The sequence below is a fragment of the Lampris incognitus genome, chromosome 10 (assembly GCF_029633865.1).
Source record: "Lampris incognitus isolate fLamInc1 chromosome 10, fLamInc1.hap2, whole genome shotgun sequence".
In the NCBI taxonomy this organism is placed as follows: domain Eukaryota; kingdom Metazoa; phylum Chordata; class Actinopteri; order Lampriformes; family Lampridae; genus Lampris; species Lampris incognitus.
Window position 1 is genome coordinate 31,522,590 of NC_079220.1, and position 22,917 is coordinate 31,545,506.

General features: G+C 46.1%; 1 protein-coding gene across 2 annotated transcripts in view; it reads right to left on the reverse strand.

Annotated features, from left to right (window-relative positions):
* LOC130119653 (alpha-2,8-sialyltransferase 8F-like) overlaps positions 1-22,917 on the reverse strand; it is a 110,587-nt gene that overhangs the window by 19,066 nt on the left and 68,604 nt on the right. For both annotated transcript variants that reach the window (XM_056288230.1, XM_056288229.1), the window contains exon 5: positions 3,698-3,807. In XM_056288230.1, coding sequence (XP_056144205.1) covers positions 3,698-3,807 — 110 coding nt within the window. The remainder of the gene's footprint in view (positions 1-3,697; positions 3,808-22,917) is intronic.

Sequence of the window (22,917 nt, forward strand, 5' to 3'; positions counted from 1 at the left end):
GGATGAAAAGTAAGCTAAATGGAGGATGTGGAAAGACTCCTTACAAGACTTAAGTGGGTTTAAGATTCCAAGAGCTTACACATCTACCATTCTTACTACTGCTCAAAGGAAAGAGCTCCACATCTTCTCAGATGCCTCAGTGAAGGCCATCGCTGCTGTAGCTTACCTCAGGGTGATCGACAGTAATGGAGACTGTCATGTATTCGTCATGGGAAAGGCGAATCTAGTGCCCTCGCTGCCCACACTATCCCAATATTGGAGCTGGGTGCGGCTGTGTTGGCAGTGGAAATGGCGGAGGTGATAGAGAGTGAGTTGGACATCAATGCAGACATATTGCAGTTCTACATGGACAGCAAGGTCGTCTTGGGATACATAAATAACCACACCAGACGGTTTTACGTGTATGTTTCCAACTGAGTTCATCAAATCAGGAAGTCCACCAAACCTGAGCAGTGGCACTACATCTGCACCACTCAGAATCCGGCAGATCATGCTACTCAATCTGTACCTGCAGCTGAGCTAGCTAGCACAACATGGCTCACAGTGCCCCCATTCGTGTCCCTACCTGAAGGAGTGCTCGCTTAAGGAGAGGAGTCATATGAACTACTACTACTACTACTACTACTACTACTACTACTTTCGGCTGCTCCCGTTAGGGGTCACCACAGCGGATCATCCATTTCCATTTCTTCCTGTCTTCTGCATCTTCCTCTGTCACACCAGCCACCTGCATGTCTTCCCTCACCACATCCATAAACCTCCTCTTTGGCCTTCATCTTTTCCTCTTCCCTGGCAGCTCCATATTCAGCATCCTTCTCCCAATATACCCTGTATCTCTCCTCCACACATGTCCAAGCCATCTCAATCTTGCCTCTCTTGCTTTGTCTCCAAACAGTCCAACTTGAACGGTCCCTCTAATATAATCATTCCGAATCCTGTCCTTCATCACTCCCAGTGAAAATCTTAGCATTTTCAACTCTGCCACCTCCAGCTCCGCCTCCTGTCTTTTCGTCAGTGCCACTGTCTCCAAACCATATAACATAGCTGGTCTCACAACCATCTTGTAAACCTTCCCTTTAGCTCTTGCTGGTACCCTTCTGTCGCAAATCACTCCTGACACTCTTCTCCACCCACTCCACCCTGCCCGCACTCTCTTCGTCACCTCTCTCCTGCACTTCCCGTTACTTTGGACAGTTGACCACAAGTATTTAAACTCATCTCTGGTTGATAGCATTGATTGAGGAGTCATATGAACTCATTGGGATCAAAGATTGGCAGCCTGGCTGCAGGGTTTTACACGAGTTGCAGATGAGATGGCTGCTCGGCTTAGACAGGAGAAAAGAGCAAGGTGTGAAAAAATTAGGGTATGGATTAGTAATTCAAGATGTCTGGTTGATAGCATTGGTTTGATTTTTGTGATGTTCCAGAGTTGTGAATAGCAGGTTTGCACAAGATTGTTTATGTGTAGGTCGAAATTCCGATTTTGGTCATAGAGTACACCCAGATTTCTTGGAGAGGGTTAACCATAAGTGGCCAGAGGGTCGATACAGGGCTTCACTTCTGACACAAACTTATTAGGACCAATAAGGAGAACCTTAGTTTTGTCTGAAATGAGCTGAAGGAAATTGACTGACATCCATTCCTTAATAGCAGCCAGGCAGTCATGAAGGATACCAATATAACCCATATCATTTGGCTTAACTAATAAATACAGCTGCATGTCATCAGCATAGCAATGGTGAGAGATGCAATCGAACTGGCTAACCAGATTGCCAAGAGATAACATGTAGATTGAGAAAAGGATGGGACCAAAGATTGAACCCTGCGGAACTCCACAGAGTGTAGGGGCAGTTGAGGGCACAAAGTTGTCTATGGCAACCTAAAACGTCCTGTTAGACAGATACAATGAAAGCTAACTGAGAGCAGAGCCCAAGATTCCAACCCACTTAATTAAACATTCAACCAAGTTGGAGTGATCAATAGTATCAAAAACAGTAGTTAAGTCAAGCAGGACCATGATAGAATGTTCGCCATTGTCAGCTTGCATGAGGGTGTCATTTGTCTCTCTTAGTAGTAATGTTTCTGTGCTATGTTGTTGGTGAAAGCTGGATTGGAATTTATTAAAAAATATATGATATGAAAAATATATGACCCCAAGGAGCTGTTGTGCATCGATTTTTTTCAAGACATTTGGAGATGAGTGGTAGTTTTGAAATAGGTCTGTAGTTATTTGGTAAAGTTGGATCTAGGGCAGGTTTCTTTGTTCTGTTTTTTTTTTTTTATAACAGGTTGGACACTTGCCATCTTAAAACCATCAGGAACACAACCTGAGGTGAGAGGAAGCTTAATCATGAAGATCAGGCTAGGGCTATGGTAAGCAGGACCTATATAGGGAATTCGGGGGGGCGGGGTGAGGTTATATCTAAAGGACAAGAGGACAAAGCGCATATGGGATACATTGTCAATAAGGTTGTGCAGAGAGATGGGGGAGAAATCAGACAAGAGTGTAGGACAGTTAATTGATGAAACAGGAAATATTAGCAAGGTTAAAATTCGAATGAATGTTATGGATTTTGTCAAAACGTTTTCACAGTCTACTGGGGAGGAGGCAGATACATCAGGATGGACAGAGTTTACAAGCTGGTCAATGGTTGTAAACAGGAACCTCAGATTTTGTTTATTGTCCCTAAGTAGGCCTGCAAAGTAGGCAACTCTCGCCTCTTTGATGCTTTGGTTGAGCATGGACAGTAGTTCTTTCACATGGAGGAGTTGGGCCCTGAGTTTGGATTTCTTCCACCTATGCACCATTCTTCTGACTTCCCTTTTTAGATGATGAATGTTGTCATTAATGCAGGGGCAAGAGTTAGTTGATGAAAACAACCTGGTAGTGGAAGGAGCTGTGGTATCTAGCGCAGAAGGACACTGAACACTGAACCATGTTACAAGATCACTAACATTGGAGGAATCAGGTGGTGGTGGTAGTGGTGGGGGGGGTATAGGAATCAGAGAATCAGGATGAAAAAGTAGCTGCAGAGTTAGCATTGAAGAAATGAGAATGTACTCTGTGTTTCTGCGGTTGAGCCGAAGACTGAAGCATGGTGTCAAAAATAATGCATATATCAAACATGGAAAACAAATTCAAGGTCAGAGCGAGGGTGAAAACAAGGTCAAGAGTGTAACCATGGTTATGCGTAGAGCTGGACACATTGGACGAAGTTAAAGGAGTTGGTAATATTTAAAAGTTGGTTGCAAGAGAATCTGAAAGGTTGTTAATGTGTACATTAAAATTGCCAGTGATATGGAAATCCAATTAGACTCCAGTTGTTTTTCCCTGGGCCCTGTGATGGCCTGGCGGCCTGTCCGGGTGTCTCCCTGCCTGCCGCCCAATGACTGCTGGGATAGGCTCCAGCATCCCCGCGACCCTGAGAGCAGGATAAGCGGTTTGGCTAATGGATGGATGGATGGATGGATATTTGAGAACTACCAAAGTTAACAGTTCAGAGTTCATTTAAAAAACAATTATTAGGTTTGGGTGGTCGGTAGACAACCCAGTAACATACTGGGATTTAACAATCACTTTTAAAAGAAAGTAATTCATAGCTATCAAACTGTTGTTCAATAGCTATGAAACTGCTGTTTAACTGTAATCAATATTTCACAGCCCATTGGTTTTAGTGTATTGGAGAGATTTTCCCACCTGATAACAAACTGGGCAGAATTTATCTTTTCTCCACAGCTGCTGTTAGTCAGTATACCTCCATTCCCAACAACAGCACATGTGTCCCGTGTTTCATTTAAAAACGGATCCTGAAACAAACAAACAAACAAACAAACAAACAAAACACAACACTGTTGTATCATCATATTCTTCAATTAAAGAAAGTTGAGTAAGTTCATCTCGACAACGTTGACTGGCAGAAATGTTTCATCACTCATCTAAGTGACCTCTTCAGTCATACTCTTGAATGTACACACTCAAACTCAGAGCCAGTCTCTCAAATGCACAGATACACACACAGACAGACAGACAGACAGACAGACAGACAGACAGACAGACAGACAGACAGACAGACAGACAGACAGACAGACAGACACACACAAAACAAGCAAAAAAGGAATCATTATAAGCCATATATTTTCAAATTTGTCATAAATGAAAAGCAAATTTATACTTATTCTCACGATGAAATGCTTTTTTTTTGCTGGCTCAACACACAACTCGGGGATAAAAGTATGATGAGCACCCCGTTACTTCCTTCAGGAAAGACTATTAATGAGGTCTTGCTTTAAAGGGCATGTACAGGCGACTGACTCAACTGACCGACTAGAGGAGGCGCTAGTGCAGTGACCAGGACACATACCCACATCCGGCTTCCCACCCGCAGACATGGCCAATTGTGTCTGTAGAGATGCCTGACCAAGCCGGAGGTAAGACGGGGATTCGAACCGGCGACCCCCATGTTGGTAGGCAACGGAATAGACTGCTACACTACCCAGATGCCCCACTTTTCCTTTTTTAAAAGAGGCAGTGTCTACCCCAACAAGATGGGTAGCCGCATGTTAGCGGCTAATTGTCATTACACCGTGCGGCCCTGTATTCATTAATGACTATTTACTCTCCATGCAGTCCCCCCAGTTACTTCCATAGGTGTAGTTATAAAAAAATAATTTGTTACATAAAACATGACGTATCCAGTTCGTTATTACATGTTGCCCTGTGTAATCCAGTTCTTCTAAAGGTGAGTTCTCTCTCATCTCATGGTTCTTACAATATTCCTGTTAGGAGCAGGCCACAATTTAATACTCACTACCCTTTGCATTATGTGTCTTTAACTGTCAGGCTAGACTGTAAGCAAATTTGATTACAGTTTGCTATAGTGATTCCAGTCCAACTAATCCCCCTATAATCCCAATTGATTTTGCACTTTTAACCACCCAATCCATGTCAAATAAATCTTTAATTTCAATGACTTAATTACTTCCCTCAGACTTGATTTTCGATTTCTTACTGACTAGGGGATTTTCAACCAGTTCTAACTAGTTTGTCTCGGTCCGTCTGTCTGCTAGTGAGCTACAGTTTGCCTTTCTTACATTTCGAGGAAATTGTGTGTAAATGACAGATACAACCACATTCTTCTTCGAATAAATCTCCTCAAACTGAAGCTCAACTTCCGTGATTCCCTAATCGGAGTCACACCGCCATAGTGTTCGCCAGCTCTATTCAGCACATCTGTAGAGGCCATAGACCTCTGTTATATTGGTCCTCTGAGCCGGATGGACCTCCTTCAAGATACTATGGCAGACCAAGACACCACAGAGTATCGGCTCATCCCCACAGAGAGTGCCACCTAAGCGACTTCGAGGTGGGCTATGAACCTCAACCACAAGAGGAACCTCCAAAGGCTCTATCTCATACATCACAGCGCTGAGCTAGCGAGACGAGGGCCCCATCTATGAGGAGCGAGCACCCACATCAGTTGATGCCATCCAGATGCCTGGCAAGTGAGGCAAGGGCTCCACCTGAGGGTAGTAGGTCTTCACGTCAGTCAATTCCTAGGACCACCATCAGGTCCGGTGTTGGCTCCCTTCATTCATCTGTGGGTGTATACCCCCAACATGCTCTGTCACCAGTCCAGGAAGCTATCCTTCAGGAGAGTATCCACTGCCTGGAGCTGGAGGAGTTAGTGTCAGGTCCTAGAAGACTACAACACTGATTTGGAGTGTCAGCACCTCAACGCCCAGGCCCGGGAAGCAGAGTGCCAACAGCAGGTGGCACAAGAAGAAGCGCAACGCCTACAGCAGGAGGCACAAGACACATGGGAAGCTTTCGCCAAACAATTTGACAGGCAGAGGTGACTGAAGAAGAAGGAGAAGGAACTTCACATAGCCAAGCTGGTCACCTCACTTGTCCAAAAACCAGAGATGGAGGGACCACATAGAAATGCATCATCTTCAATGAACTTCTACTCTCTACCAGTTACGAATGCTCCATCTGCCAATGCTCCTGCAGGCTTACTGCATCAATCCATCACTCATCTACACTTTGCACCCCCTCCCTTGCTGCCAGCAGTATCTAAACTGACTTATCCTCCCACTGGGTTGCAGCACCATGCAGTGGCACCCATTCCTCTAGCGCTTCCTACTGTACCAGAGAGCATGCATCCCCCACCGGCTCACTCTGCCTTCATCACCTCAGTGATGCAACCTCCAGCACAGGCGATGTCGACCTCCGCTGCAGCCCCTGTGTCATTGTACCCTGCTCCCATTGTGTCTGCTCCCACCGAGCTTCCCGCGAGGTCACACGAAGTTTCTGTAGCTACACCTGGCATCCAGACCCAGCAGTATCATGCCACAGGACCCACTGCACTGCAGACTCCTACCTACCATGTGACCACCTCTACCACAGCTCAACCATACCAGCACATGAGTTTCACTGCAACCCACATGGCTCCTATACCGCCACAGATTACTTCAGGGTATCCCCAGCATCCAGGGTTCGGAGACGCTGATTGCCTCTCCTTATGGAAACCCCAGCCGATGCTGCCAGTATTTGAGTGTGACCAAGAAAGTGACTTTGATTTACTCAAGATGGCCTTGGATAACTTGATGGGCCACGGGCACCTGACTGAACAGTATAAATACCAAGTGCTTATCAGCCACTTGAAGCTCCCAGTGCCCTCCACCAAGCAAAGACCTACATGTATGACACTTGGCCTTATACCACTGCATTGCAAGCCTTACAAGACAAATACAGTCAACCCCAACAGCTCGTCCAATCAGTGTAGGTGCCATCCTCAACTCCCCTACCATCAAGTTTAGTGACACTGAAGCCTTTGACTCCTTCGCCCTGTCCATCCAGTCTCTGGTGGGCATGCTTGGGACACTTGAAGAGCCAGTCGGGTCTGAGTTTAGATGTGGATCCCATGTCGACTGGCTCCTAAGCAAGATGCCTCCGTCATTCAGGGATGGATTTATCGAATACTGTCTGAGCCACGGCATTCTCCGGACAGGGTCAGACATGACATACACCCTGCCTGACCTGGCAGCCTGGCTCTAGATGAAGTCACAAGCTAAGCTCCTCTCAAGCCTAGCTTCAACACTCTACCAGTGTGATGCACCCAAGCCAGCCAAGAAGGACCAACGTGTCACTCATTATAAGGAAAAGACCATGGCCATCCTTCTCAATGCTGGGGAAGTTGCTAGTACTCCAGAGCCTGCTCACGCCAAGACCACCTTCAAGTCCAAGCTGTATTGTCCCTTTTGTGACAACAAGGAACACTTCTTGAATGCCTGTGATGACTTCAAGAAGTTATCTACCAGCCAGGTTGTGAAGTGGATCCAAGAGGGGAAATGGTGCTGGAAGTGTGGCTGCAACCACTCCGCTGAAACATGTACTCTGAAGAAACCCTTGTAACACATGCAAATAGCAGCACCTTACCATTCTGCATGACTCGATCCAGCAGGGTGCAACCAAAGTCCGAATGGTTACTACACCGGGTCAAGGTCTATCTCGCCCGGTCCAACCATCCACAACAGGTGATATTAAAGGTTGTCAAGATCATCTTGAGGAACGGGGACCAAGCCTTGGAGACCTATGCCGTGTTGGACGATGACTCCAAACGAAGTATCCTTCTCCCTCAAGCCATGCAGCGCCTGAACTTTCCCAAACAGCCTGAGACTCTCCATCTACAGACAGTCCAGCAGTATGTCGAACAGCTCCAGGGTAGCTCCGTCTCCTTTGATGTTTGTCCACTGTGCATGCCTTACCAGAAGTGCCGGATCCACCAGGCCTTCACAGCCGAAGGCCTCAGCCTGGCTGAACACTCCTACCCAATGGCTGCACTACAGAAATGCTAAAAGCACCTCCGCGGCCTGTCCTTACCCCCAGTCGACCACACCCAGCCGCTGCTTCTGATTGTTTCAGATATGCCACATCTCCCGATCCCAGGACAGCCTGTACGTGCAGGCCTGCCAGGTGGTCCTCTCGGCATCTGCACCTGACTAGGTTGGTCACTCCAGGGTCCTACGAGCCTTGCCCAGACTACATCTTTTTCACAGTGTCTCCGCATATCCACTGTCTCCCCTGCTACCGAGCTCTTCAGGAATGTTGAGCGCCTCTGGCAAGTCGACACTCTTCCTTACACCAGTAAGAAGGAAACCACCTGCTCCAAGCAGGACCAGCAAGCCATAGCCATGCTCCAAGCATCCACCACCAGGGTTGAGGCTGATGGAGTCCAGCGCTATGCTACCCCACTACTTCGGCGAGCAAACGCTACTCCGCTTCATGCTCCAAAGGAAGATGTGCTGCCGTGCCTCCGCAGCATAGAGAGAAGACTTGCCATGGACCTGAGGCAGGCAGAGGTCTACTGTAATGAGATATAGAAACTGGAGAAGGCTGGTTATATGGCAAGGATAACCCCCGAAGAAGCTGACCAGTCTACAGAATCCTGGTACATTCTGCACCACATGGTGACCCAGAATAGTAAGGACAGGATTGTCTTTAACTGTTCATTTCAGTACCAAGGCCTGCCCCTAAACGACCTTCTGCTCCCTAGACCTGCACTCGGGGCTACTCTGCTTGGTGTCCTCATCGGGTTCCCCCAACCTGCTGTGGCAGTCAGTGGTGACATCAAAGGCATGTTTCACCAGATCCGCCTGCTGCCCACTGACAAGCCAGTGCTATGTTTCATCTGGAGGAACATGGAGAGGGAGCAGGAGCCAAGCATTTATGAGTGGCAGGTATTCCCCTTCGGGATGACATGTAGTCCCTGCTGCGCCATTTATGCCCTCCAGCAACACATCCAAAACCACATAGAGAGCAATTCCATCTTGACTGAGACAGCCGAGCAGCCCTTCTATGTCGACAACTGTTTGCAAAGCACACACTCTGCTGAAGAGACCAAGCGTTTCGAAAGCAGCAAACTATGACTCTCCAAGAGCAGTAGCAACCCCCAAGAGCCTACCCTGGGCCTACGCTGGAACTGCCTCAGCGACTTCCTGGGTTACAAGCATCACCTTGTGGAGACCTCATCACCCACCATGAGGAACCTCTACTGAGTACTTGCCTGCCAGTACAACCCCCTTGGGTACATTGTACCATTCACCACAAGGGCTAAGGTTCTCATACAAGAGGAGGAGGTTGGTTGGGATGACCCGATCTGACCTCAAAGTCTGCTCGACAGATGGCGCACCTGGGAGCAAGAGATTCCTCACCTCATCCACCTGGAGTTCCCCGAGCCAACGCTCCACCACACGCGGACACCGCTACAGCAACAAGGGACCTCCACATGTCCTACGATGCGTCTGAGTGCGAATAAAACTCTGTTGCCTACATGTGGACCATGGATGACCAACAGCAAGTCCACGTTCCCTTCGTGCTCGCTAGGTCTCGGGTGGCTCCCAGGAAGCAGCTGTCGATGCCCCGACTTGGGTTGAGTACTGCCTTCACAGGTGCTCAGTTTGCCAACATACTCCAAGCTGAGCTCACCATGCCCATCCACTGGGTTGTCTTGTGGACGGACTTCACCACAGTTCTCCACTGGCTCAAGTCAGAGTCCTGTAGATACAAAGTCTTCATGGGCACACGTGTCGTAGAAATCCAGAACTTGACTGAGCCCGATAGCTGGAGATACGTGAACTCTGTCACAAACCCAGGAGATGACATCACTCGGGGTCTAACCCTGAAGATCAGTGTCGTACTATGCCCTTTGCTCATCCTGAGTCTGACGACAGTGAACTGAAGAAGTCTGCCATAATCTGTAATGTGACCATCTCTCCCGGTCCTAAGCTCCCTGCCGTTAAAGATTTCTCTTCATGGAAAGAGCTTGTCCCAGCAACAGTCAGGTCCCTTCATGGGACGGCTGATGCCCAGACCGCAGATCAGCCTTGTGAAGCAGCCGACTACCTCAATGCTGAGAAGGTCCTCCTTGAACGAGCCCAGCTGGACTCATTCCCAGACGAGATCAAGGCTCTCAAGTCTGACCGGACGCTTCCCTTGGACAGTCGCTTAAGCTCGCTATCTCCAGAGTATGACAAGACTACAGGTCTCCTCAGAGTAGGCAGTAGGCAGCGCAGAGCCAAGAACTTGGAGATGGACGCCATTCACCCAATCGTCTTGGATCCGCACTATCCCGTGACAAAGCTGCTCATCCAAGACTATGATCAAACTCTTCGCCATCCTGGGCCTGAGAGGATACTCGCTGATCTCCGACATAAATTCTGGGTTCTATGTGGAAGAGAAGTGATCTGCAAGCATCAGAACTCCTGCCAAGTATGTCACTGTCGCGAGCAAAGCCTGACGTGCCCAAGATCGCTGATCTTCCGCCCCCTCGCCTGCGTCTCTACAAGCCCCCGTTCTATTCTACAGGAGTAGACTGCTTCGGGCCATTTCACATCAAGATAGGGCGCCGGAACAAAAAGAGGTGGGGGATTGTGTTCAAGTGCATGACTATGTGCTGCATACACCTTGACCTCCTAGAAAGATTGGACTCTGATGCCTTCCTGATGTCTCTGAGACGTTTCGTCTCATGCCGTGGTACACCTTTTGAGCTTCTCAGCGATAACGGCATAAACTTTGTCGGAGGAGACAGACAGCTCCAGGAAGCCTTCGCTGAGATGGCACCCAGACTGAAGGAACAGTTGGCCAAGCAGAAGATCACATTCCGCTTCAACCTGCTGAGCGCACCTCACTTCAGTGGCACTAGGGAGAGGGAGGTGAAAAATGCCCTAAAGGTCATCTTGAAAGATCGAACTGTCTTCCGCACAGTCCTCATCTAAGTGGAGGGTATAATGAACGCGAAGCCATTGGGCTACCTCTCCTCAGACGTCGCAGATCCGGTTCTCATTACTCTGAACATCCTCATCATAGGACGCCATGATTCATCTGTACCTCAAGCAGTCCACGACTCCAGTGACCTCCTTGGGAAACATCGCTGGAGACACCGTCAAGTGCTGGCTGACCATTTCTGGTCCACCTTCATTCGCTACTACTTACTGGGTCTGCAAGAGAGGCGGAAGTGGAAGAAGGATGGCAAGGAACTGTCAGTCGGCCAGCAGCCCTCATCATTGACCCGCAGCTTCCTCGCGCATTCTGGCCTGTTGGGAAGGTTATGCAGACATACCCTGGAGCTGACGGGCGTGCCCGTACCGCAGCCTTGCAGGTGAAGGACAGTACTTACCTGCGTCCTGTGTCCCGGCCGGTGCAGCTCCTGAGAGAGACAGAGAGAGAGAGAGACAGACAGAGAGAGAGAGAGAGAGAGAGAGAGAGAGAGAGAGAGAGAGAGAGAGAGAGAGAGAGAGAGAGAGAGAGAGAGAGAGAGAGAGAGAGAGAGAGAGAGAGAGAGAGAGAGAGAGAGAGAGAGGCTTTCCTGTTTCGTTCAAAAGGTCTAAGTAGACTTTTGGGGGTGGCTGTGTTGGAAAGCCCTTGTTAAGAAGAGGAGTTTAGTTTGGCAATTGTCTCTGCCCTTTAGATTTATTATTATTTATTATTCATTGGCAATATACAATTATTGATATTACAGCAATATGATTGTTTATCACTATTACAGGCTCCAGCTAGTATTAGTAGTATTATGCACTTACGTGAGTTTACTGGTAAGATTACTGGCCCTTTAAATAAGAGATACAGGGACTTTTCGGTTCTGACCAGGGGATTTCCAACCAGTTCTAACCAGTTTGTCTCAGTCCGTCTGTCTGCTAGTGAGCTACAGTTTGGCTCTCCTCCATGTCGAGGATATTTTGTGTTAATGACCGATACAACCACATTCTTCGAATAAATATCTTCAAACTGAAGCTACGCCTCCATAGTGTTTACCAGCTCTATTCGGTGCATCTGTAGAGGCCCTAGACCTGTTATAGTGGTTTATTGGTCCACTTCGTTCAAACATCAAACCTTCCGCTAAAAATCTTGGTATCATCTTTGACCAAAATGCCTTTTGATCACCATGTTACTAAGCTGGTCAAATCCTGTTTTCTTCAGCTAAGAAATATTGAAAACATCGGAAATATTTTGTCTTTTAAGGATATCAAAATATCAATTCATGCTTTCATTTTCTCCCATCTAGATTACTGTCACCCCCTCTACTCTGGTCTCAACCAAGCTACTCTAAATCATTTGGAGTTGGTTAAAAATGTGGGGTTAAGGGGTTAAATATAGTAGGAGTAGTGCCTTTCCTAGATGGCCTTTCATGGCATCCTAGACTGGTCTCCATACACCCCAGCATCATGTGATGCACAAAATATAACCTCTCCATGATAAATGACCACCCGTGCGTGGTGGAGAGCATTGACGGACTGGGACAAAAATTAGGCTCTGGCATTTGGTCCCGACCGGCCCAATTTCCAAGGGGGGGGGGGTTGCGTATTTTGTAATGCAAATATCACACACACATGATCGGCACCAGCAGCACGTGGCGCACTTACAGGCTTTCTTAACTAAATAATACACACACTGAAGCAGATCATAAAACGTTCAAATGGCCATTTTACAATAAAACAAAATGGCTATGAGTGAAATACGCGTAAAGAATAGGAGGTTATGCTCGCATATTTTTGTTAATTCTTCAAGATGGCAGCCTGAGGACACGCTCTTTCCACTGCTCGTCTGTTGTCGGCTGGATTCGCTGTTGTTTTCTTTTTTGTCTTCATCGCCTTTTGTATGTATGTGTGTTGTTTAAATCGGAGAGTACCGCTGGCATCATGTGTGGCTGCTGCTTCTCCCACCGTCTTGTCTTTCCCCTCTGTCTCCGTTTTTTCGGCCCTCCATGCTAGCCACCTAACTAGCTAACTGGCTAACCACCACTCGGCTAACGTTAGCCTTACGTGAGCTCTGACCTCCTGGCTCTGCACGCTAGCTTGCGGATCTGGCTCCGTCCCCCAAACCCTCTGGGTTACTTATTTTATTTTCCCTCGGCAGTGGACACTATTCTTCTCTGGACCATCATCAACTGGGACTAGCATAATCTGGACATCACCATCCCTTTTTTTCCGGCTCACCGTGCTAGCCGCCTAACTAGCTAACTGGCTAACCACCACTCGGCTAATGTTAGTGTTACGTGAGCTCTGACCTCCTGGTTCTGCATGCTAGCTTGCAGATCTGGCTCCGTCCGCCAACCCCCGCTGGATTTTATATTTTATTTATTTTATGGACACTATCCCTCTTCAATTGGGACTAGCGTAATCTGGACATCACCATCCCTGGTGGCACTCCCCTTCATTTCATGAGTAGCTAGCCCCATCCCATCCATGTTCTGCGCTATCCCTCTTACATTTCCAACGTTATTAATCCACCCGTCTCATGGAACCAACACTCTGCCCTCTTCTGTTTTTACTTACGTTACCCCCTTATTACGACTACATAGAATACCCTGGTTTCCCTTTTTATTTTCTCCCCTGAGTAGTTTCCCTCCTCCTCCCTTACACTACTCTCATGATGAACTCCTGTCCCTCAACAAAAACTACCAGCTATCCTCTGTTGCACGCACCTCCGCTCTGTCTGCTGGCATCCTCCGCTGCCACCGTTATCTTCATTGCGGCCCCAGACACTCCCGTCATTTACATCTTCCACTGACCCCGATACGATATCCCACATCCAAACCCTATGCCCCCCCCTCCACTGCACCTCCCCGCACTGCTAACCTGGGCAACCTCAGACCTCTCCAGCATGTCCCCACTACGTTGCCCTCTCATTCCATCAACGTTGCCCTCCTTAACACCCGATCACTAAATAACAAAGCCCTTATCCTACATGAAACAATCACTGATAATTCATTTGACTTTCTCCTGCTCACTGAAACCTGGCAACAACCTGGCGACTTTTTCTCCCTCAACGAAGCATCCCCCCCAGGTTTTGGCTACATCTGCAGACCCCGCCCCTCCCGTCGTGGCAGTGGTCTTGCTGTTTTATTCAATCGGAATTTCAGGACCACTGAGCTCTCACTCCCCACCATCTCATCATTTGAATTCCCCACCTTTAAAACCTGATCAGTGGCTGTCATTCAAATCAATTAAATCAAATCAATTTTATTTATATAGCCCAATATCACAAATTACAAATTTGCCTCAGTGGGCTTAACAGCAACACAACATCCTGTGTTTAGACCCTCTCATCGGATAAGGAACAACTCCATAAAAAAAAACCTTTAAGTGAATGCTGGGAGTATAACAGATTTAAGGGAAATTGTTTTGGATGGAATGTAAAAGATGAAGCAGTAAAATGTGACATCAAAGAAACAAGGTTTAATTCCAAAGAAGGCTGAATCAGTGATTTTCTTCCTGGATTATTGAGCATATATAAAGACAAGGTTTAATTCCCCTTATCCAATAAATTATATTCCCCCATGGCTGTTTCTCAAGGCTAAAGTTAATTTTAGTATTATGGAACTAAGGAAACATTGTGTGGAAAGCGAATTAGGACACTGTGCGAACCAATATGTAAGGAATCGACTTTCAGATATTTACTGATGGCTCAAAAGATCAAAATGATCGTGTAGGGACATGAGTATACATCTCACAATTTAAAATTAATTTAGAGAATAGAATTACAGATAAATTGTTGGACACTGACATGAGGGGCACCAGATGCTGAGTACAAATGAAAATCCACTGCAAAATATTTTAAGCTCAGTTGAACTAAGACACTGTGTTTGCATCATTATGCGATTAAACGTGTTAAACTCAATAAAAGTTATTTTAATGTTTTTTCCAAATTCAACAAATCACTGTCCCCTGCATCTGACTCGGCAGCACCTACTCCGGCCCCTCTTCTCCCCATTCCTCTTGACCTCCCTACCCCTCCCCCTGATTGCCGCCTCTCCCGGTTTGTTCCAGTTGCCCCTACCACTATCTCTGAATTCATCAGCTCATCAAAATCCACAGCTTGCTCCGTTGATCCCCTCCCCATCCCCCTACTGAAGAAATGCATCCACCCCGGTGCCCTAGGTAAGGGTGGGAAAACTCATCTATAAGACAACATTGCAGTTGAATTGGATGAGTGCAATTCCTTCAGTCATTGGCTAATTAACCTAGGCCATTTGCGTTGTTTATCTGGATTCTCCACCCTCCCTGTTTATTACTTGTGGGGCAACCTCACTTTTTTATTTTCACTTGTCTCTGAATAAGTAGCGGAGACCTTACTCTGATAGCCAAAAAAGTAATCTCAGTGATCAAGATTTAAGTCTCACTCATTCCTAATATTTTGAAACTCGAATGAGAGGCTTTAAAGAGATGTGGACGGATCATACATGAATTATAGCCGTCCACGCCAAAGGGAATCAGGGGAAGGTGGACTGATGTTTTGCTCATATCCCATTTTTTTCTAGCATGACTATACTCCACCATGTCAAAAGTCTGGAACGTTTGTGATTATCTTTTTTAGGATCACTTTGATGAGACCCAGTATACTGTGTTTCATCAAAGTGATCTTGTATACCTTTTGGATGCGAAAGGAAACCGGATGGTCGAAAGCAACTTAAGCCAAACGCTGTCCCAACTGTCTTCGCCTTTAGTCGCAATAAAGGTGAAAAGCACCGCAGGTCACCTCGAAAGAGAACTGCAACTTTCGATGATGAAACTTCCCCAGCGAAAGTGATACGAAGTGACCACACATATGCCCGGAACCAGAACAGTTCAGAGCCGGACGATGAGGTGGAGGATTTTCAGGACATCCCTGTTGCTGATGTTCCGGAACAAACGTAGCACAACAGCTCATGCTTTTCTAGGAGAAGATTCCATTCGGACCCTGCAAACCCGTGCCCTGGAGCTTGAACAAAAGGTCACGTCAGTTCAAAAGGAGAGAAAAACTGGGACGTCTGAAGACCTGCCTGGAAACGAACGTCCGGAAAGTGTTCAGTGCGGACCAGATTGACAAGCTATCAGTTGGCCAGACTCTCTCTATACACGGTGCTGACTGGGGGAAATAGCGTGATCCTCCCATGCACTACGTCTCCCTGGCAAAACTCCTCACTGGTAGGTGAAAAGAAGCGGCTGGTGACTCCACAAGTATCGGAGGCGGCATGTGGTAGTCTGCACCTCTCCCCGGATCAGCAGAGGGGGTTGAGCAACAACCGGGATGGCTCGAAAGAGTGGGGTGTTTGGCCGGATACAACTGGGGAGAAAAATCCCCCCCCCCAAAAAAAGAAACAGGCACCATCAGTGGGTTCAGTAGGCTGTGTTATACACTCAGTGATACCATTGCTCTCCATTCTCTGTAGTTCATTTTTTTTACTTTCTGCAGCATTGGAAAAGACACACGAGGTGCAACATGAACTGCATATGGCTGAGCATTGTCTTTCTGTTCTATCTTCACAGGTTCAGTTTTTAGTGGTCCATGTTCACCATATGCCTGTTGGTGTTCGCCTGTGTATGTCGCTTCATCCACTGCCCTCACCAGATTAATTTTTACTGACAAAGAATGGCTGAGTAGGTTGCTCACTGTGCCGCCACAGACCACATTGGCTGTGAGTGAGTATGTCTTTCCTTTGTAGTTACAGTGGTCGGGAACTGACCAAGACACAGAAGTTTGCCTCTGTTGTGTATTAATGAGAATAGTGGAAATGTATTGTTGATGAGACATATCCCATCAGTCCTGAGCAACTGGCATTAGCTTACTACATTCTTCTTAGAGGATGTGGGGATGAAAATACCACTAAAAGTGTCGTAAGTGAATGCTGGGAGTATAACAGATTTAAGAGAAATTGTTTTGGATGGAATGTAAAAGATGAAGCAGTAAAATGTGACATCAAAGAAACAAGGTTTAATTCCAATGAAGGTTGAATCAGTGATTTTCTTACCTGGATTATTGAGCATGTATAAAGACAAGGCTTAATTCCCCTTATCCAATAAGTTATATTCCCCCATGGCTGTTTCTTAAGGCTAAAGTTAATTTTAGTATTACGGAACTAAGGAAAGATTGTGTGGAAAGCGAAATAGGACACTGTGCAAACCAATATGTAAGGAATCGACTTTCAGATATTTACTGATGGCTCAAAAGATTAAAATGATCTTGTAGGGACATGAGTATACATCCCACAATTTAAAATTAATTTAGAGAATAGAATTACAGATAAATTGGTGGACACTGACACGAGGGGCACCAGATGCTGAGTACAAAGGAAAATCCACTGCAAAACATTTTAAGCTCAGTTGAACTAAGACATTGTGTTTGCATCATTATGCGATTAAACACATTAAACTCAATAAAAGTTATTTTAATGTTTCTCCAAATTCCTACGTGATACAGCAAATCTGAAATTATTTTTGAGTTCAGCTTGACTTTGCCCATCATAAACTCTAATTATTTTTCAGGAAGCAAAACATTTGAAAAATAAATTGTTGTCCAGTGTTATCGGTTTACACAGCTGAGATGATGGCAGGGATTGTTGGTCTTCAGTGGGTGGAAGAAGTGAGGCCAGACAGGGTGGTGTTGTGTACTGACTCTGCAGCAGTACTTAAAGTTTAAAGACTATGAAGTTAACCAGGAAAGATCTTGTGTTTGAAAATGTTCAATGTCTATTTAGAATTCAAAGGTTAAGAATGGATACAGAATGTTGTTGGATACCTGCTCATGTGGGAGTAAGGGGCAATGAATTTGCAGACAGGATAGCTAAAAAAAATCACTAAGTACAAGTAATTGACATACCATTTGGAAAAGGGGAAGGTAAAGTACTAATCAAAAAGAAAATATCGGAACTTTGGCAGAAAAAGTGGGATGAGGACATTAAAGCCAGAACATATTACAAAATACAAAAGAAAGAGCACGGAGTGTTAAAGGGATAAGTAGAAGAAAGGAGGTAGTTTTATCCAGGCTATGGTTTGATCACACTGGTTTAAATAATGATATTTATATTTGGGAAAAGTACATTTACAAGTGTGCACGCACCGTAGTAGACTGAAAATGCAGAACACAATGCACTGTGACAAATACAATGAAGAAAGGGTAAAGTTGCAACAAAAGGTAAGAGAGAATGTATGAGAATGGGATTTGGAAGGGATATTAGGAACAAATTGAGATACAGTGTGGGAAACAGAGAGGGGTGCTAGATTTTTGTTTAATAAATACTGGATCGTTTAACAGAATATATAGGTTGTTTTTTTTTTTTGTTTTTTTTTACTCGTGTAAACTAGACCCTGTTCTACCTTCTCCGGTACGGAAGGTGGTGTTCACCTAAAAGTTGATATTGCAATCCACAAAAAAAATGCAAAGAAGAAGAAGCTTCTGGGCTAGATAGTCAAGTCCCTCTTGTTATGTCTAGATCACCTTTCTCTTGCAATGTCTAGCTCAAGGCTCTCTTGTCATATTTAGACCTGTTCACAGCTATTTACCTTGCCAAATCTCAAGTTTTGATCCATGCAACAGTTGCCATGCTGGTTTTGTCTGTTCTGCCTTATTGTTGTATTCTCATCGATTTTCTTGAATAAACTTGCCATTCGAATCAATAAGGATAACAACCTATCTTTTTTCAGAGTGGTGGGCTGATGGTGTGAAACACTAGGGCAGGGGGGCACGGAGGGCTTGAGAGCCTCTCTCTGTTGCATCCTTGCTGGTTGGTGGGGGCTCAGTGGTGGGAGGGTTGAGGGAGTAAGGAGTTGTGGCTTTTCTATATTGGTAGACATCTCTACAGTCTGTTTTCTGTGCTGAAGCTCTACCATGATGGCTGAGAGTTTCCTTGTCATCTCATCTCTCACCTGCACTATTTCTCTTCACATGGTGTCCTTTGTTCCTTTCAGCTCTATGGTGAGGAACTGATTGTTCTTCTGCAGGCTGGAGATCTGTTCTTTCAGTTCTTGTGTAACAGTCTCCAGCTGGTGCTTACACTGGCTGAGTTGCTCCTGGATGTCAGGGTGTGGCGTGGAGCTGGTGGGGAGTAGCTGTTCTCTCAGCTCAATGAGCTCCACTTCTAGTAGAGATGGTCTGTCTCTCGGGAAGCTGACAGTGTGGTGGTCTGGATGCTGGTTATCATGACCAGGCATGGAGGAGCTTTGAGCTGTGCTGTGGGCCTGGTTGTCAGCAATTGGGCTGCCTGTGGTGATGGGAGAGCTCGGAATGCTTCCTGTATTCTTTTTAGATGCTACCGTTTCCTTCAGAGTGGGGAAGTCCTGTCCAAATGAATCAAGAGCAGCTCATTACCTTGCACCGTGACTGTACCATTTTAGTAAAAGTTGACAGTCAGGAGCCTTCTCTCTTGGTCCTTGTCTTCATCTTCAAGGATCTGAATTTCTCTCCCCTTGCAGAGCCCTCTCTTGGAGATGAAGCTGTAGTGCTTTGATATGGCTGTATGCCATGTAGTGGCATGCTTAGTAAAAAAGAGCAAGGTGGTAACAACACCGGAATTATTGCAGTGATCAGCATATATAGTCTCAGGGTATTATATTTGGACTCTGTCTGAACTGTATTCTTCTGTGCTCTGATTTTATCTCCTCTGGGTACTCAAAAAGCAGGGGAACTGAGTGCCCACTGCTGCTGCTGTCTCAGTGGCCATATTGTTATGGCAGCCAGATAAAAAAAACCTGGAATGTTTAGCTAGCTAATAAAAATGTCTTCTTCTTTTTTTTTAAGCTAGCAACTAATATTAGAAAGTACATTTCTTGTAGCTAGAGTGATATGTCCTGCCTGGTTTGATAGAAAAGGTAGCGTTGCCGTTTCAGTGTATTTATTTATTTATTTTGACCCAGCCACTGAGGATGCACACGCCAGTGCATTCTTACTGCTGGTCCCAAGCCCGGATAAATGGGGAGGGTTGCGTCAGGAAGGGCATCCGGTGTAAAATCTTTGCCAAATCAAATATGCAGATCATAAATAAGATTTCCATACTGGATCGGTTGAGGCCCAGGTTACCAACGACCACCACCAGTACTGTTACCTCACAGGGTGCCGATGGAAACTACGTATGCTACTGTCGGGTGAAGGAGAAGGAGAGGGGGAAGGCATGTCCAGAGGCAGTGAGAGAGGAGGAAGGTTAGGAGTATGGAGGTGAGAGTCAGAACTTTGAATGTTGGCACTATGACTGGTAAAGGGAGAGAGCTGGCTGATATGATGGAAAGAAGAAAGGCAGGCATAATGTGTGTGCAAGAGACCAGCTGGAAGGGGAGTAAGGCCAGGAGTATCGGAGGTAGGTTCAGACTCTTTTACCATGGTGCGAATGGGAGGAGAAATGAGGCAGGGATAATTCTGAAGGAAGAGTATGTCATGAGTGTGCTGGAGATAATGAGAGTGTCAGACAGAGTGATGAGTATGAAGCTGGAAATCGAAGGTGTATTGCTGAATGTTATCAGCGCATATTGGGTGTGCAAGTTCGGTGTGAAATGGAAGAGAAAGAAGAATTCTGGAGTGAGTTTGATGACGTGGTGGCAAAGGTAACCAAGGAGAAAAGAGTGGTGATTGGAGCGGACTTCAATGGACATGTTGGTTAAGGGGACAGAGGTGATGAGGAGGTGATTGGTAGGTATGGTGTCAAGGAGAGATATGTGGAAGGACAGATGGTGGTAGATTTGCGAAAAGGATGGAAATGGCTGTGGTGAATACATATTTCAAGAAGAGGGAGGGACACAGGGTGACATACAAGAGTGGAGGAAAGTGCACACAGGTGGACTATATCTTATGTAGAAGGCACGATGTAAAAGGGATTGGAGACTGCAAGGTGGTGACAGGGGAGAACGTAGCTAGGCAGCATTGGATGGTGGTCTGTAGGATGACTTTGGAGACCAAGAAGAGGAAGTGAGTGAAGGCAGAGTGAGGGAGACAGCTAGGAAGGTACTAGTTGTGTCTTCAGGACAGAGGAAGGAAGACAAGGAGATTTGGTGGTGGAATGAGGAAGTACAGCAAAATATACAGAGGAAGAGGTTGGCAAAGAAGAAGTGGCATAGTCAGAGAGATGAAGAAAGTAGACATGAGAACAAGGAGACACAGCATAAAGCGAAGAGAGGGTGGCAAAGGCAAAGGAAAAGGCGTATGGTGAGTTGTATGACAGGTTAGACACTAAGGAAGGAGAAAAGGACTTGTACTGATTGGCTAGACAGAGGGGCAGAGCTGCGAAGAATGTGCAGCAAGTTAGGGTGATCAAGGATAGAGATGGAAATGTGCTGACACGCGAGGAGAGTGTGCTGAGAAGGTGGAAGGAGTACTTTGAGGGGCTGATGAATGAAGAAAAAGAGAGAGAGAGAAGGTTGGATGATGTGGGGATAGTGAATCAGGAAGTGCAGTGGATTAGCAAGGAGGACATGAGAGCAGCTATGAAGAGGATGAAGAGTGGACAGGCACTTGGTCCTGATGACATATGTGTGGGGGCATAGAGATGTTTAGATGAGATGGCAGTGGGGTTTTTAACTAGATTGTTTAACACAATCTTGGAAAGTGAGAGGATGCCTGAGGAGTGGAGAAGAAGCATACTGGTACCAGTTTTGAGGAACAAGGGCGATGTGCAGAACTGAAGCAACTAAAGAGGTATAAAGTTGATCAGCCACAGCATGAAGATATGAGAAAGAGTAATAGAAGCTAGGTTAAGAGGAGAGGTGACGATTAGCGAGTAGCAGTTGTGTTTCATTCCAAGAAAGAGCGCCACAGAGGTGATGTTTGCTTTGAGAATGTTGATTGAGAAGTATAGAGAAGGCCAGAAGGAGTTACATTGTGCCTTTGTAGATTTAGAGAAAGCATATGACAGGGTGCTGAGAGAGGAGGTGTGGTTTGTATGAGGAAGTCGGGAGTTGCAGAAGTATGTAGGAGTGGTGCAGGATATGTATGAGGGAAGTGGGGCAATGGTGATGTGTGCGATTGGAATGGCAGATGGGTTCAAGGTGGAGGTGGGATTACATCAAGGATCGGCTCTGAACCCTTTCTTGTTTGCAATGGTGATGGACAGTTTGACAGACAAGATCAGGCAGGAGTCTCCATGGACAATGATGTTCACGGATGACATTGTGATCTGTAGCGAGAGTAAGGTGCAGGTTGAGGAGAGCCTGGAGAGGTGGAGGTATGCACTGGAGAGAAGAGGAATGAAAGTCAGTCGGAGCAAGACGGAATACCTATGCGTTTTGTTTTGATCAGGTTGACTTTGGAAAAAAAACCATTCACACGACTCATTTGAATGCGGAACCACCAGTGTATCGAGGGCAAACTTTCCCAGGTCACTGAACACCTTTCCCCCCACCAAAGTTCACCAAGGTGGAGATATGGTGCCAGAACTCATCCACGTCCATAGCCTTTTTGGCTTCAGCGAACGGCAGTCGCCTCCATTGGTCATCAGTGGCTTGGAGACGGTCTGCATCTGTCATCTCAATTAACCGTGGCACCTGCTGCATTGGTGAAAGCAGAGAGGTATGCTCTGCTCGTGCCCTAGGGTCGGTGGCAGTGGCAGGGGAGAGGCACACAATGTGTGTCAAAAGGGCATCGTCAAAGTCAAAGAGCTTCTTCATTTGTCCGCACGCAACCCGAAGAAAACGTTGACAGCGCACATAAAAATCTGTCAGGGTGGCTGGGGCGATCTTTGACTGCTGGACCTGCTGCATCACCTTTACACCAAAGCAGAGGTGGAAAAACCCGGTCCAGAAAGTAAAAACCCTAACCATGTCTTTAATCTATCCATGTGTTAAACCAGCTGATTTGGGGAAACTAGTCAGCAGGGGCGATTCTAGGATCAGAGCTTTAGGGGTGCTGAGCACACAGAGTGCTGGCCGGCCAGGCAAGATAAATTTCACTTTTGTACATTTTAATGCAATTTTGGACCATCAGTCCCACATTTGTGAAAGAAAAGCATAACACATTTTGAGTAGAGGAAACACTGTGACTAAACCAACAAATCTAAGAAAAATTATTTAAATGCTGAGCTACAGCAAAAGAGGAATGGATTGGAATCATAAAAGAAATATATAACATAGAAAAGCAGACTTTATCCCTGAACCTATGCATGGACAAATTTACTAAGTTCT